The 13,368-nt window shown below is 38.3% G+C and overlaps 1 protein-coding gene across 1 annotated transcript; it reads left to right on the forward strand.

Moving 5' to 3' along the window:
• The first annotated feature begins 6,962 nt into the window (after positions 1-6,962).
• On the forward strand, positions 6,963-13,113 carry MTERF1 (mitochondrial transcription termination factor 1). The gene is made up of 3 exons (XM_061198585.1): positions 6,963-7,015; positions 7,550-7,611; positions 11,925-13,113. The coding sequence occupies exons 2-3, from the start codon at positions 7,580-7,582 to the stop codon at positions 13,111-13,113; spliced, it is 1,221 nt and encodes a 406-aa protein (XP_061054568.1). The 5' UTR covers positions 6,963-7,015; positions 7,550-7,579.
• The last annotated feature ends 255 nt before the right edge of the window (positions 13,114-13,368 follow it).

Below are 13,368 nucleotides of genomic sequence, written 5' to 3' on the forward strand. Positions count from 1 at the left end.
CTGAAAGAAATAAGGTTCAGATGAGGAAGCTGAGTTGCATAGTCAGTAAATTAGTTCAATCATTTATTCATTGATTTATTCACTTAATACCAGGCAGAAAGCTTTAGATATCTATGAGAATGAATGTACAGTGCAGAGACTATAGTTAATAATACTGTATTGTATACTTGAAATTTGCTAAGAAAGTAGAACTTGGAAGATGATTAGATTATAACGGTAAAGCCCTCACAAATGTGATTACTGCCCTTATAAAAGAGACCCCAGAGAGCTCTCTTGTTCCTTTCCACCATGTAAAGACATAGGAAAAGACAGCCGTCTACCAGGAAGGGTCCTCACCAGATACTGAATCTGCTGGCACCTTGATCTTGGACTCCCCAGCCTCCAGGGCTGTGAGAAATGTTTGTTGTTTTAAACCACCCAGTCTATGGTATTTGCTATAGCAGCCCTACTGGACTAAAACAGTGACTAACAAGTGGAGATCGAGAGCAGAGGAGCAAGCAAAGGATCAGAGGCAAGGACGTGCAATGTCATGTTTGGGAAACTGAGACTAGGTGGTATTAGAAAACAATGCCAACAACAAGGTCCTTATATAGCACAGGGAACTATATTCAATATCCTACAAGAAACTGTATGGAAAAGAAAAAAAAAAGAAAACAGTGCCAATAACTAACTCCTGTCTCTAGACTTTTTGCTATGTAAGACACCATTGACTAGTGATTCTTTACTTGCAGCTAAATACAATCCTGATAGAGTGCTCTACATACCTGTGCTAAATGAATGAATAGATGAATGAGAAGAGGATTGGAATGGAAGATCAAAGATCTCAATTCCAGTTCTGGCTTTACAACTATAGTAGTGGGCAGAGATGTTTTGTTTTGTTTACTTAAAAAGAGGTTATTATAGTAATAATAAGGGAAACAAGGGTTAGCAAGATGAACAAAAACAATCACAAAAATCATCTAAAAATAACTCTGGTAGGCTGCTACTTGATATGGATGTCCTTATGGCCTCTCTTCCAGATACCATTGTGGGAGTCTCTTCTAGTTCTTGACTTCTGTCTCTGTCTCTCCAAACCCTTTTACCCAGGACACCAAAACACCTGACTTTAGCCTGAAGTTACCTGACTGAGCATCACTTCCAGGTGTGGTGTGATTCTCAGTTGGACAGAGATGTTTTTGTCTGTCCAATTTCCCTTTCTTCATTCTAGCAATAGTAACCCTTCTCTTCCTTTGAGGAATTGCATCTCCCCTACTCCAAATGGTTCTGTTGGGACTGCCAATCACATTACATTCTGCCATGCTTACTCTTGCCCTGAAATAATTCGGTGCTCAAATGACTCAAAGAAAGCCAGTCAGAGTCCTTATTTTGGATTTTACGTTCAAGACTAAGAGGATTTCTCTCTTTTCCCTTGAGTTACCAGTTAAAAGGATGTAACCTCAGAGATACTTGCAGCCATGTATCTTGCCCCATGGAAGAGCCTGAGAGAATCATACCTACATACAGAGAGAAGATAAGACAAGATGCAGAGAGAGAGCTGTGGACCTAATTTAATTCCTGGATATAGTCATGCCTGAGGAAATCTCTGCCCCTCTCATTCCCATGTTATAAGAGAATCCCCTCTTTTTTTGCTTGAATTAGTTTGAGTTGTATTTCTGTCACTTACAAGTGAAAGAATTCTGTGTAATACAGTCACTAACTAGCAACATTATTTGTTAGATAAATCATTTTTACCATTTTAGGCCTCAGTTTCCTTATCTATAAGTAAGGGGGTTGGACAAGATAATCACTGATATTGCTTCAAGCTCAGCTTCCATTTTTCACACTTCTATAAAAACTGAAGAGTTTGAGCTAAAACATGCTCACCTGAATCCTTGGCCTTTATTTTTCAAGGGAAAAATCATCCATAAAGGAAAATTCCCATACCAGGCTGAAACCTACTTTCCTTTCTTCATATCAACCCTTAAGTTAGATCACAACAGAACCTTAAGAAATGTCTTCCCAAAATGGAATGCAGTCATTCAAAAATGGTAAGATTACTTTGTTGTTTAGTATATGATAATGGTGGCATTTCAAAGCAGTGGGCAAAGAAAGTATTATTCATTAAATGATGTTGGAATAATTGGCTAGCAATTTGAAAAAGAAACAACTGAATCTCTACCATGTTTTCTATTCCAAAATAAGATACAGATAATTCAAGGATTTAAAGGAAAAACAAGAAAAACAATAACTTTCTGAAAGAAAACATGGGTGACTGTTCTTTATAAAAAAGAGATGGAAAAGGACATTTTAAGTGTGACAAGTTAAGTATAAACTTGAATATAGTACAGGCCTGGAGTTAGGAGGACAGGTTCTGGAAGCTACCACCCGGGTTGAAATCCTGGTTCCATACACATATTAGCTTTATGATCTTGAAAAAGTCACTTAATCTATCTAAGCCTCAACTTCCTCATCTGCAAAACTATAATACCTACCTCATAGAACTGAATAAGAAAAATAATTTTATCTATAAGAATATTCTGGAAGAATATAAACCAAAAGGACATAAATAAAATGTGAATAGTGATTATTTCTAGGTGATGGAATTATGGGTGAATTTTTGCCCCCCCCTTTTTAATTTCTATAGAAAAATATTTCTATTTTTGTATTTTCTATGGTGAATTAAAATATTTCTCTCTGAGTGTCAGCAAAGCAATTATGATTATAGACTCTGGTGCTGGACTACTTAGTTTCCAATCACTTACTAGCTGTGTGAGCTTGGGCAAGTTACTTAGCCTCTACCTCAGTTTCCTCTTCTGTAAAATGGAGATAATATTATTTCTACCATAGAATTAAATCAATATAGGTGAAGTGATTAGACTAGTACCTAGTAGATACTGTTATACGAATGTTTTCAAATATTATTAATATTTTTCTCTTTTGAGTTCTTTCTCTCAAAATTCCTATTCTTTGGATGTCTTTAAGTCAACAAACTAAGTTACAGATATATGTGAGTAGCTCATTATAGTTTAATGCAGGTGTGGGCAGACTATGGCCAGTGGCCAGGCTGCCCTTGAGCTAAGAACAGTTTTTACATTTTTAAAGAGTTGTAAAAAAAGAAAGAGGGAAAAAAAAGACTGTGTAACAGAGATAGTATGTGGCTCACAAAGCCTAAAATATTTACTATCTGGCCCTTTATAGAAGAAGTTTGCTGACTGTTGGCTTAATTTGTTTTCCCTTTCAAATATGTTTCTGATTTAAAATCACCATGCTATAAATACCAAGGAATAAATCTCTAAAGGTGGAATTTCAAGATATACTGTAAACAGGAAGGGAGATAATTTTGGAAAAGGCAGATTGTATTCCATCTTGTGAATATTTGCTCCCCTGCTCTGCGGTAAGATAACATTTTCTACCAGTAATTAAGAACTGCTTCATGGTAATGGAAGGCAGGGTAACATAGGATCAAACAACCCGAAAGGTACTTAAACTCACCAGACTGAATGGAGTCTCAAGTATTATGGCGTTTCTCTTAGCCAACTCTATCCTGCTGATGGTGGCAATCTAACTACCATGAGAATCCAGGATCATATCGGGTCTGGAATCAGCAAATTTGCCAGGCTAAGTATCCAGTTCCTTGCCACATACTCTTGTGGTAATGAGCCTGGAAGTAGGAAAGCTGACTCAGGAAGTCTTTCTAGATCCTGGTTAGGCACATTTCAGAGAAAGAAAGTTGCCAGCAGGAAACTCTTCATAAATCTAAGGTTATTAAAAACAATTGTTTTCAAAAGGGGGGAAATTAAGCTAGCTCTTCTATTTGCTTGCAAACAGAAAGAATATTAACCACCTGGACTATCTGAGTAACTATACTGCTTTACTCAGCCTTAAGCAATTTGTAGCTTTTCCATTTGTTTTCATGCAAACCAAACGGCCAGGCAAGAGAATGGAGGAAGAGAGTTCTGGGTAGAGACCTGATGCTCCTCTGAAGGCCCTAAAGTGAGACTTGTAGGAAGCTGGCACTCTGTCTAGGAAGTTAACGGGGTATGGGTGATCCATTTGTCCACTGAGTCCAGGAGTCGGTGGGTGTTGTTTTATTGAATAGGGAGTGGGGGAATGGAGGACCACTTCCTTTCTGACCTTAATTGGGTCTTCTGAGATTCAAACATGAGTGGTCAACCGAAGGCTTGTGGTTTGCTGGAAGTCTATTTACATGAAAAACTAAGGACATTTCCTGAGCAGAGCTAGTCAGGCAAGTACCTTTGGCACAGTAAAAAAGCAAAAACAAGAACAAAGAAACAACCTTAGTTATAAAAAGGCAGAGGTGCTTCTGAATATAGCACAGATACTATATTCGTACTTGACTTTCAGCCCATCCCCTGAGTGTCTAAGTCCAATTTGAGGAAGGAGGGCTCCAGAGTCTATCCTTTCCCTGCAACAGACTTTCAAATAAAAAGGGGGTTGGGGAAGGAGAGATCCAATTCAACTTTTTCTTTCCCCAAGTAAGGTCATTTAAAAATACATATACCATCCAATATCACCATGGTTTCAAAAAAGAAAGAGAATTGTAAAAGAGATATATGACAATATAAATTCGACTTAAAAACTGAGTTACTTTAGCCTTTATTAAAAATCCAGAAAGATGAAAACTTTAGAACAGCTTCTAGGAAAAATTCTCCTCTACCACGTTGCTACTACTTCATCTCATTCCTTTTCCTCTTTGTTCCTTCATCATCGCTTACTCCCTGCCACTGATCTTCTCCCACACACAGCCCCCCAGTGTTTCTAACCACACTTTCTTTTACTTAATTACATCATTTTAGTAGGGCCTTGGGTCAGCTATGGTCTTGGGACAGCATGTAGATGAGCAGATACTCAGGCTGAGTGAGACCTATACCTGGAAGTAATATCCCAGGAGGGATAATATTATCCTAGGAGGGCAGGGCTTTGTTTTGTTTTCCACTATATCCCCCCCATCCTGAAAATCGTGGTGGCAGGCAGGATATAGTGAATAATGAATAAAATACAGGCAAGGTATATACAGGTTCCATTCTAACACACCACCAATGACAACCAAGTAATAGTCCTTGGTCTTATTGAAGGTAATGACAACATTTCACAAATCATTAATGATTAAACCTTTTTGCAGAAATATGAGAAGGAAAAAAACGAATCAATAATACACCGTTAAAAAAAAAAAAAATAATACACCGTTATAATCCAACCATTATTATACTTTTCTTATTCAGTGTTTTATAATATGTATTTAAAGTATATTTGTAATCAGAAAATTTGGGATAGGAAATATGGAACTTATTTTCAAAAGGACCAATCTCCTTTGCCTACATGACATCACAAATAAACAGCGAGGTTGCTTAAGTAAGTCTGAAAGAACCTTTGATAATCTATGTCAGTACAACAAAGCATGTGGTATAAATCACAGAAAACTTACTGGTCAAGGAGTCATAAGACGTGCATTCTCTTGCTGGCTTCTACTCTAAGGGTTTCAGTGTCTCATCTGTAAAAGGAGACGACTGAGGCTCCATAATCCCAAACGTCTCCTTAAAGTCTGAAGTTTAATGATTCCTAAAAAAGATTTTATTGTTTTACATTCTGATTGTAAGGCAGTTTGTAGATATAATATTTATATGCTTATATACATAAATTTATATACTTATATATAATAGTAAATATTAACTGGGTTATATGAGCTCCTTCCATGCAGAAATAGATTTTAGAAACTCACATAAAGAGACCATTTCTAATTTTTCCAGACAATTTTTTTTTAACCTGGAGGAACTGGAGTAAATCGTTTCACTTAACAGATAGATTATTAGTAAAGTCTCAAAGGTAAATCTTTATCCTTATAAACCAACAAAATAGAACGTTAATTCAAAACAAAGTGACGACAACAAATCAGCTAGGAGTCATCTAAGGGACAGAGTGAGGATAAAACATTAATTGGTTCATTGGTGCAGAAATGGGATGAAGAAAATTCTACCACTATGCTCCTACATAGAAGAGGGTAATGCAGGAAATTCTTCCTTGTAGTAGAATTCAGGATCAACCCTCTTCCCATCTCTCTGTTTTTCCAAGGACTAAACTACCACTTCCTCCAGAAGATAAGTGGCAACCTGATGATTATTTCATTAATCTATGTATAAGCCTTCTTTTGGGGACTGAGGGGACCACGAAGGTTTAAGAAGACACCCCCAGAGGTGACAAAAACGCACTGGCTGCGGAGATTGTTTCTACTGAAACTTTTATTTATTTATTATTATTTTTTATTTTTTGGCTGCGCCCTGGGGCACGCCGGATCCTAGTTCCCCCACCAGGGATGGAAGCCATGCCCCCTGTATTGGGAGCGCAGAGTCTTAACCACAGGACTGCCAGGGAAGTCCCAAAACTTTGATTTAAATAGCACAAATTCGTCACAATTTCAAAAGAACCAGAAGTAATTTGTATTGTAAGCACTTAAATCGAAGCACACTAGAATTGCTTCTCGTCCTGAAGGCTGACTGAATTCGGACTAGCAGCCACACTTCAGGATTTACCAGGTAGTTCAATAACGAAAACCTGGAGCTGTTCACACGCGTCTTCCTGCACCAAACGCGGAGGTGTTCATCCACGCCATGTTAATCACATTAATAAGCGTAATCATCCTATCAGGCTGCAAACTTCACGTATATAACAGTGACTTTCCCACCGCGTGTCGCCTGCAGGCAACGGATCCCCGCAGCGACTCTGGGCCTTTGACTGGGTCGCTGGAAAGCTCCGGGTCCCGCCCCGCCCTCCAAAATCAGACCTGAAGACCGGTTCCCCGCGCTCACCGCGGTCTCCTGCTGCCCTCTGCCGGGGTCCTAGAGTCAGGCTATGGAAGGCGGCCGCGTGGCCGCCGGGGGGCGCCAGGAGGGTGACGTCACCTCTGTGCGCGGCCCCTAGCCGGAAGTTATTCCTATCCACTTCCGTCCCTCTGTTCTTCGCCAGACCCCAGAAGGGAAAGTCGAAGTATCGACAGCGCCCGGTTATAATCCGGGTTGAGGTCGGTGACGCGCTGCCGGTGTGCTTTTTCTTTTTAGAAGCGGGTCTGGGTGACTGTGATGTGTAACGGAGTCCCATTCCCGTGCAGCCCCTTGCAGAGTTTCTTTGTGGGAGGAAGAGGGATGGAAAAACCCGTGGAAATACCCGTAGAATTTTTGAGTTAAAGACTCAACTGGGTTCGAACCTTGCTTCAACGAGCTAAGTCAAGGTAGTAAGGGAGCTCGGCGCTTTTTCTGATTTTGTAATTTTAGGAATGATGCCGACCTTTTAAGTTGTAGATGTTAAGTAAGATAATGTGTGTGAAGCACTTAGTTCTGGTTTTACAAATTATACTCTGATTCTGCTGCCTTTACCTCTCATACGCGGGCTTGTACTTGCCATTTTCTTCTTAGTATCTCTGAGAGATGCCTAGTATACAAGAGGTTATGCATCTCACGAGAACATTATGCAGTGTTAGCTGAGATTGAGCTCCTTATTCTGTATTACAAGTCCTGACGTTATTTTGTCCCCCCCCCTTTTATTTTTCCATTTCTAGGAACAGCAATTTTTCAGCTTTTCTGGAGGAATGCAAAGTTCTCTTTCCTTAAGACAAATGAGGTGAGAAGTTCATTGCTGTAAAGATCTCCAAACTTAGCTCGTTTTGTCAAAGGAAGACTAACTGGAATGTAGAATCCTGGAACCAGTGATTACCCATTTCCATTAAAATCCCCTTTGTCCGGGGAATTGTGGAGCAGAGGGGCTCGTAAATCTTCCTTTATTCCTTAGACCTCACAAGTTACAGGTACAGAGATTTTCAGTGTATTTGTTAATTTTGGCTTTTAGCTCTTGGAATAGTGGCTTTGGTAATTAAAAACTTCAATTTGAGAGACAGATGGAAATAAGTTATGGAATATTAATTAGTTTTGAAATTTGTAGATTGAGGCAGTTGGTACTTCTTGCATTAGGCTGCTTAAATATTTATTCACCACGCTAGATGTAATAGGAGTATTTTGAATGGAGATTGGATGCTAAAGGAGTAAAATAAATTGATATTCATCAGGCTTAACTTTTTTTGTGTTGAAAACTGAAAAATAACTGTTACTCTATTTTTTCCCCTCTCTGTATATATTAATGTCCCCTCCCCCCTTTTTATTTAAGTGGTATTATCCTAGCCACTGTACTGTTAAGCAGGTTGCCACTTAGAATGTCTAGGACATCTTTCTATTGTGTTAGTTCTGCCTCATTTTTAAAAGGAGGCTGTATAGTATTATATTGTATACATGTACCACTATTTATTAATCATTCTGCTATTGGTGACCATTTGGGTTCCTTTTTTTTTGCTGTAGCAAGTAATATTATAATGGTCATCTTTTTTTTTTTTTTTTTTAAATAACAAATGTGTATTCTTGTCCTTTATTTCCTTTGGATAATCTCTAAGAAGTAGAAAAGCTGGGTTGAAAGATATGATGGATGGTACCAAATTCCTTTCCAACAGTAATATTTGAGAATTCCCCCCATTTCTTCATATGTTTACCAACTGTTGATACTAGTTACCATTGTTTTTAGGCTTAGCTAAGACTGTTCATACCATTTTGGGGGGGTCATTTTATTGCATTTATAGTATTGTAATCAAAACCAAATTTTTGTTGCTAGTTCTAAGTCCAGTTCAGCTCTTTTTTTCCCCTATGTAAACAGAACACTTAGTTTTAGACTCCTTAGTAACAAATTACTATAAAACAAATGATTCACTTCAACTTCAAGTATTTCTTAAGTTAAATCTTAAGTTAAAGATTTGTGGGAAGATACTGTTTGAATGGGATCTTGTACTGTGGATAGACATCAGGGGGATAGGCCTTTCTGAAAGACAGAACAGCTTAAAAAAAGGCAGGGAGACAAGAATGGTCAAGGATGTTGAGGACCAGAGATTTGAGAGCAATGGTGCTTTGTTGTGAGGTTGTAGAATAGAAGAGATAGCTAGAAAGGTCAGTCTGAAGATTTTACCTTCTAGGGGAGAGCTACAGAGGTCTTTAATCAGGGAATGAGGGACATGATCACATCTTTGTTTTACAGGTATACTGTGGGGGCAGTTTTGAGTGACTGATGTTAGAGAAGCAAGTTAAGTGGCTGTTATAGTCTGAGAGAATAGCGAAGAGTAGAGAGATTGGATTTCAGAGATACTGAAGAAGCTGAATCTACATGATTTAATGACTGTGGGGTTGAGGAAGAGAAAAAAACCCAAAGCTTACTTTCAGATTTTTTTAATTATGAGTGATTACTGAGTAATAGTGATTTCATTAATCAGAGGAGGGCTGGTTTGGGGGCTGGGAAGGATGCTCAGTTTGGTTTTGGACATATTAAATTGTGTGAAAGATATTTCCATGGAGAATAAATTATACACAAATACAAAATCCCCCTATGACAGATTCAGGAGAAACCTTAATTTATTCTTCTTTTGTTAAGATATTTGGCATATATTTTTACTTACTTTTAGTTTGTCATCAGTAGAATTTCTTTTGAACTTTCTGTGACTCGTTCAGCCCTGTTTCTCAAGAGTAGAGTGTAGTCTAGAGTAGTAGTCGTAGACATTTTTGAACGTGTACAATCTTAATAAAAAGGTTTATAAATGTATGTCCAGTATAGGTATATTTATTTACTAATTAGTTATATACATGTTTTATAGTACTATTATATAGTATACATTTTTACATTATGAAACATGTAAAAAGTAGAAATTTTAAAAGGCCAAGACAAATATAAATTGGAGTTTTACTGTTTTCTTCCTGTGTCCCATTGGATCATCTCGCACCCCTCTTTGGAAAGCACTGGTTTTATCTACAGCTGTCAGTGTTCTGTCCCATTATCCAGTAGAGGTCACCCTGAGCATCTGGAAGAGAGAGCAGATTGTTGAGCAGGGCAAGGTAACGCCTTCATTCTTTAGTTAGGAGGATCTTATTTTTAAGTTTCTATCTTCATGCAGTTTTGGAAGAGTATGTAGTTATAGAGTGGTATGTGGTATTATGGAGACATGAAGAATAATGAACTCAGAGTATAGGGCAATCTAAAATGTGCTTTTGCTGTTGATGTTTACTTTGTGAGTGTCCTGCGTTTTGTTTGAATGTTATTTGAATCTATAGTTTTGGAATCTTTTGTTAATTCTTTGATGATTGCTGGATTATCTGAGTTACAGGAATGTTCCCAGCCTGTAGGCATAATCCAAGTTCTTGTTAGATTAGAGTAATTAAAAAGACAGATACAGAGGAGCTTTTCTTATATGGATCTTGAAAGCAGTATCTCAAGCCCAGAGATATTAGTGGTGAGTTGGAACCATCTATCTCTATTTTCTATTTTATGCTTAATTAGCAGAGAGGAGAAGGGAAATGCCTCTTTTAAGTGATAAGAGCCTGTTGTAAGTAATTAGGAATCAAGAACTAGGTTTTTCACAGCTGTATAGTCTGAAAAGGAGAAAGTACAGTTAAAAAAGTATTATGTGTTGTTGTAGGACTCAGACCACAAGCAACTTAGGAACATAAACCATCTGACAAGCTGGATAACAGAAGAAAACTTTTCTGTTGATTTTCTCATAAAATATTTCCTATAAATAGAGGTGCTTGTTTTAGTAGGGACCTATGATTACTATGTATAAGTTCATCCATTTTATGCCCTATTTCTAAATGATCAGGAAAATGAGTTATCAAGGTTTTAGTCACTTGATCAAAGTTACATGTGTTGTGACACAGATGCAGAGAGCCCTGAGTTAGTCTTTTATAAAATGGTGGTGAGGAGAATGGCAAAAGTAACTTTTAAAATGTTTACATCCCATCTCTCTGTATAGTTCCACATGCGGTGGACTGTGTGTATGAAATATCCCAGCTAGATCATTATGAAGATGAAAATTGGTTTGGAGTTGCTGGGTTAACCCAAGAACCAAGGGGACATTAGGGTAAACTGAGTGACATGGAGATTGGAATCAGGAGCTATGTAAGATAAGAATTAAGGTTCTAATGATAGCATGGGTTTAAAGAGTACCATGAATCTAGAAAAAGGTGTTCAAGGTGGAAATTAGGTAGTATGAAGTGTTGGTTTTCAGGGCTAGATTTAGAGGTTTTTAAAAAAATTTTTTTTTTTTTTTTTTGGCTGTGTTGGGTCTTCCTTGCTGCGGGCGGGCTTTCTCTAGTTGTGGCGAGTGGGGGCTACTCTTCGTTTCGTTGCACAGGCTTCTCATTGTGGTGGCTTCTCTTGTTGCGGAGCATGGGCTCTAGGCACGCGGGCTTCAGTAGTTGTGTCTCACAGGCTCTAGAGTGCAGGCTAAGTAGTTGTGGTGCACGGGCTTAGTTGCTCCGCGGCATGTGGGATCTTCCCAGACCAGGGGTAGAACCCGTGTTCCCTGCATTGGCAGGCGGATTCTTAAACACTGTGCCACCAGGGAAGTCCCCTAGATTTAGAGTTTGATAACCGGGAAGTGAGAACAGAGGCAAAGAAGTCTGGTATCTATGGGCAGAGGCAAGGCCAAAGATCTAGGAAGTTAGAAGACAAGGCAGAATTGAAAGCATCAATTAGTAGGAATAAGCCAAAGGTTTGGAAACCAGGAAGATAAAGCAGAGATGGAGAGGGGCAATTGGTTTTGGGTAGACAAGGCAGGCAAGGCCAAATAAAAAGAAGAAGGTAAAGGCAGGAATAATTCTGGGGCAGTGATGATGCTGTACTGCTTTTCTTTATGCTAAGAATAGAAGTGGCCCCTGACCCACAGATAATCAGAAGCAGTGAGCTAGGGAGTGGGAGTGTGGTGGCGGGATTGTTACCACAGCACCAGGAGAGCTGGATCCCTAGGTATCTTCTTACAGAAATGACCATGATACTGCAGGGTCATAATATGGTCTTTTGTCTGTTTAACATGTGTGTTTGTATAATATTATATATGTTGTTTTATACAGCATTCCAAAAGGTTTGGGCTACCTGACCATTATGGCACCAAGAAACCTCTTGTATATGAGAAGTAACTTTCTTTTTGGTTCAAGATGTTGGATGATCCGATTTTCAGCAGAAATCCTCTTTAAATCAGTTTCATTTAGGCTTTTCAGTATGAAATGTGATAATGCAGACAGTGAACCTTTGGAAAATGAAGAACTGCTGAATAACTTACTTACTATGGGAGTAGATGTTGACATGGCAAGGAAACGACAGCCTGGAGTTTTTAATAGGACAGATACTAATGAGCAGAACCTGAAGACATTCCTTCTGTCTAAAGGAGCTAGCAAAGAAGTGATTGCTAGCATCATATCAAGATATCCACGAGCCATGACACGCACACCTGAAAGTCTTTCAAATCGGTGGGATCTGTGGAGAAGAATTGTGACATCAGACCTTGAAATTGTAGCTATTTTGGAACGTTCTCCTGAATCTTTTTTTCGGTCCAGTAACAACCTAAACTTAGAGAAAAATATAGAGTTCCTCTACTCAGTTGGATTGACCCGTAAATGCCTTTGTCGATTGTTGACCAATGCCCCGCGTACCTTCTCCAATAGTCTTGATCTGAATAAACAGATGGTTGAATTTTTGCAAGGAGTCTGTTTGTCTTTGGGTCACAATGATCCCACAGGTTTTGTCAGGAAGATAATTTTTAAAAACCCTTTCATCTTAATTCAGAGCACCAAACGGGTAAAAACTAATATTGAATTTTTACAGTCAGCTTTCAACTTGAACAATGAGCAGGTGCTTGTTTTGATACATGGTCCAGGAGCTAAAATCCTAGACCTTTCCAGTGATTGTATGAGAAGAAACTACACAAATATCAAAGAAAGACTGTTTTCTCTTGGGTGTACTGCAGAAGAGATACGAAAGTTTGTTTTAAGCTGTCCAGATGTGATCTTCTTGGGACAGAAAAAGTTTAGTGATAAAATAGACTGCCTCATAGAAGAAAAAATTAGCATTTCACAAATAATTGAAAATCCTCAGGTTTTGGATTCAAGCATAAGCACTTTAAAAAGTCGAATCAAAGAATTGGTAAACGCTGGCTATAACTTGAGTACATCAAACATCAGTCTTCTGTCTTGGAGTCAAAAAAGATATAACGCTAAATTGAAAAAGTTAAACACTGGACAGAATGTTGTTCTGGGGAATTAAGCAAAAGTCAGTCTTATAATGTAGTGACATAATTTCATTTTGAATTTGGACCTTTCAAAAAGGAGGTTTGTTTTCTTAACCACATATGTGTATATAATGTTTCTTTGGATATTTTAGTTTAAAGGTTCACAAAAACTCATGGTCATTATGCCCTGGTATAGTCTTCCCAGCTACCTTTTCTGTAGTTTGAATTAGTGCAACACCCAATTTTATGATATAGGCTGTGGCTTTTGTATGAATGGTAGTTGCTGAGTG

The sequence above is a fragment of the Eubalaena glacialis genome, chromosome 8, assembly GCF_028564815.1.
Source record: "Eubalaena glacialis isolate mEubGla1 chromosome 8, mEubGla1.1.hap2.+ XY, whole genome shotgun sequence".
Classification (NCBI taxonomy): Eukaryota; Metazoa; Chordata; class Mammalia; order Artiodactyla; family Balaenidae; genus Eubalaena; species Eubalaena glacialis.